At 47.3% G+C, this 1849-nt stretch overlaps 1 protein-coding gene across 1 annotated transcript in view; it reads left to right on the forward strand.

Annotated features, from left to right (window-relative positions):
- The window catches only part of LOC119592114 (mucin-2-like), a 2662-nt gene extending 1182 nt beyond the window's left edge, over nucleotides 1-1480 (forward strand). Inside the window, exons 2-3 of the mRNA XM_037940934.1 lie at nucleotides 138-1139; nucleotides 1247-1480. Coding sequence (XP_037796862.1) covers nucleotides 138-1139; nucleotides 1247-1385 — 1141 coding nt within the window. The 3' untranslated portion in view covers nucleotides 1386-1480. The remainder of the gene's footprint in view (nucleotides 1-137; nucleotides 1140-1246) is intronic.
- Nucleotides 1481-1849: the final 369 nt, after the last annotated feature.

The following is a 1849-nucleotide window of genomic DNA, read 5'->3' on the forward strand; positions in this document are numbered from 1 at the left end:
TGTCCTAAAAAGGATGATAAGTATTATCATCTTTTCCTTAACTTTGGGAGCACTAATCTAACTTACTCTTCTGCAATAACTTTGCAATTAATCTCAACAGATGAAGTTACTGATGATATTCGGTTTTCTGTCACCAGAGATACAGGGCCCAGGCACCACGACAGAATCAGCACCACAAACCCCTGGTCCAGGACCACAAACAACTGCTGGTCCGGGACCACAAACAACTGCTGGTCCGGGACCACAAACAACTGCTGGCCCGGGACCACAAACAACTGCTGGTCCGGGACCACAAACAACTGCTGGTCCGGGACCACAAACAACTGCTGGTCCGGGACCACAAACAACTGCTGGTCCGGGACCACAAACAACTACTGGACCGGGACCACAAACAACTACTGGACCGGGACCACAAACAACTACTGGACCGGGACCACAACAACTACTGGACCGGGACCAACAACTACTGGCCGGGACCACAAACAACCCTGGACCAGGACACAAACAACTACTGGTCCGGACCACAAAACTACTGGACCGGGACCACAAACAACTACTGGACCGGGACCACAAACGACTACTGGACCGGGACCACAAACAACTACTGGACCGGGACCACAAACGACTACTGGACCGGGACCACAAACAACTACTGGACCGGGACCGCAAACAACTACTGGACCGGGACCACAAACAACTACTGGACCGGGACCACAAACAACTACTGGACCGGGACCACAAACGACTACTGGACCGGGACCACAAACGACTACTGGATCTCCCATTACTACTACTTCAACTAAAACCACTCTCTCCATCAGTGTAACTGGTCCCACTACAACAGATGCAACCCCTCCCACTACAACAGATGCACCCCCTCCCACTACAACAGATGCAACCCCTCCCACTACTACAGATGCACCCCCTCCCACTACCACAGATGCACCCCCTCCCACTACAACAGATGCACCCCCTCCCACTACTACAGATGCACCCCCTCCCACTACTACAGATGCACCCCCTCCCACTACAACAGATGCACCCCCTCCCACTACAACAGATGCACCCCCTCCCACTACAACAGATGCAACCCCTCCCACTACAACAGATGCAACCACTCCCACTACAACAGATGCAACCACTCCCACTACAACAGATACATCCTCTGCCACTACTACAGATGCACCTACAACAGGTACGACTGCCATTACAACAGGTACAACTCCCACTACAACTAGTGGTTAACCACTCCCACTACAACAGATGCAACCACTCCCACTACAACAGATGCAACCACTCCCACTACAACAGATGCAACCACTCCCACTACAACAGATGCAACCACTCCCACTACAACAGATGCAACCACTCACAAGTATTGTTGACAACTACTGGCTTTACAACTATATGTCTAATCCTCGTACAATGAATTCTACATCCAATTTTACCATAACTGGTTATAATATAACAAACACATCGTCAACTCGTTTTAGTACAACTGATCGACTAACCTGATATCACTCAAGCTTATTCCAATGCAAATGACTTCACTGCGAATTATTCCATATAAACGAATCTAGAATTAGCTACCATTCACCCCAGTGATCAAAATGCAACTGATTACACTATAGTTCATATCAATGCAAATCGGTGACTGCTTAATCCAATACGGCTGGTTCTAACAATCCCCAATAGCTGAATCTACTAAAACCAATTCCGCAACATATGAATCAACTAAGTCTTATTAAGCTATAGCTTTCTGTAGAATTTATTAAATTGTAACTGATTAAACAAACTATTTTACCTGAACTAAATTAACTTCTATTGATATTTCATTCCACAACTTCTC

This window comes from Penaeus monodon, chromosome 29, assembly GCF_015228065.2.
Source record: "Penaeus monodon isolate SGIC_2016 chromosome 29, NSTDA_Pmon_1, whole genome shotgun sequence".
NCBI lineage: Eukaryota > Metazoa > Arthropoda > Malacostraca > Decapoda > Penaeidae > Penaeus > Penaeus monodon.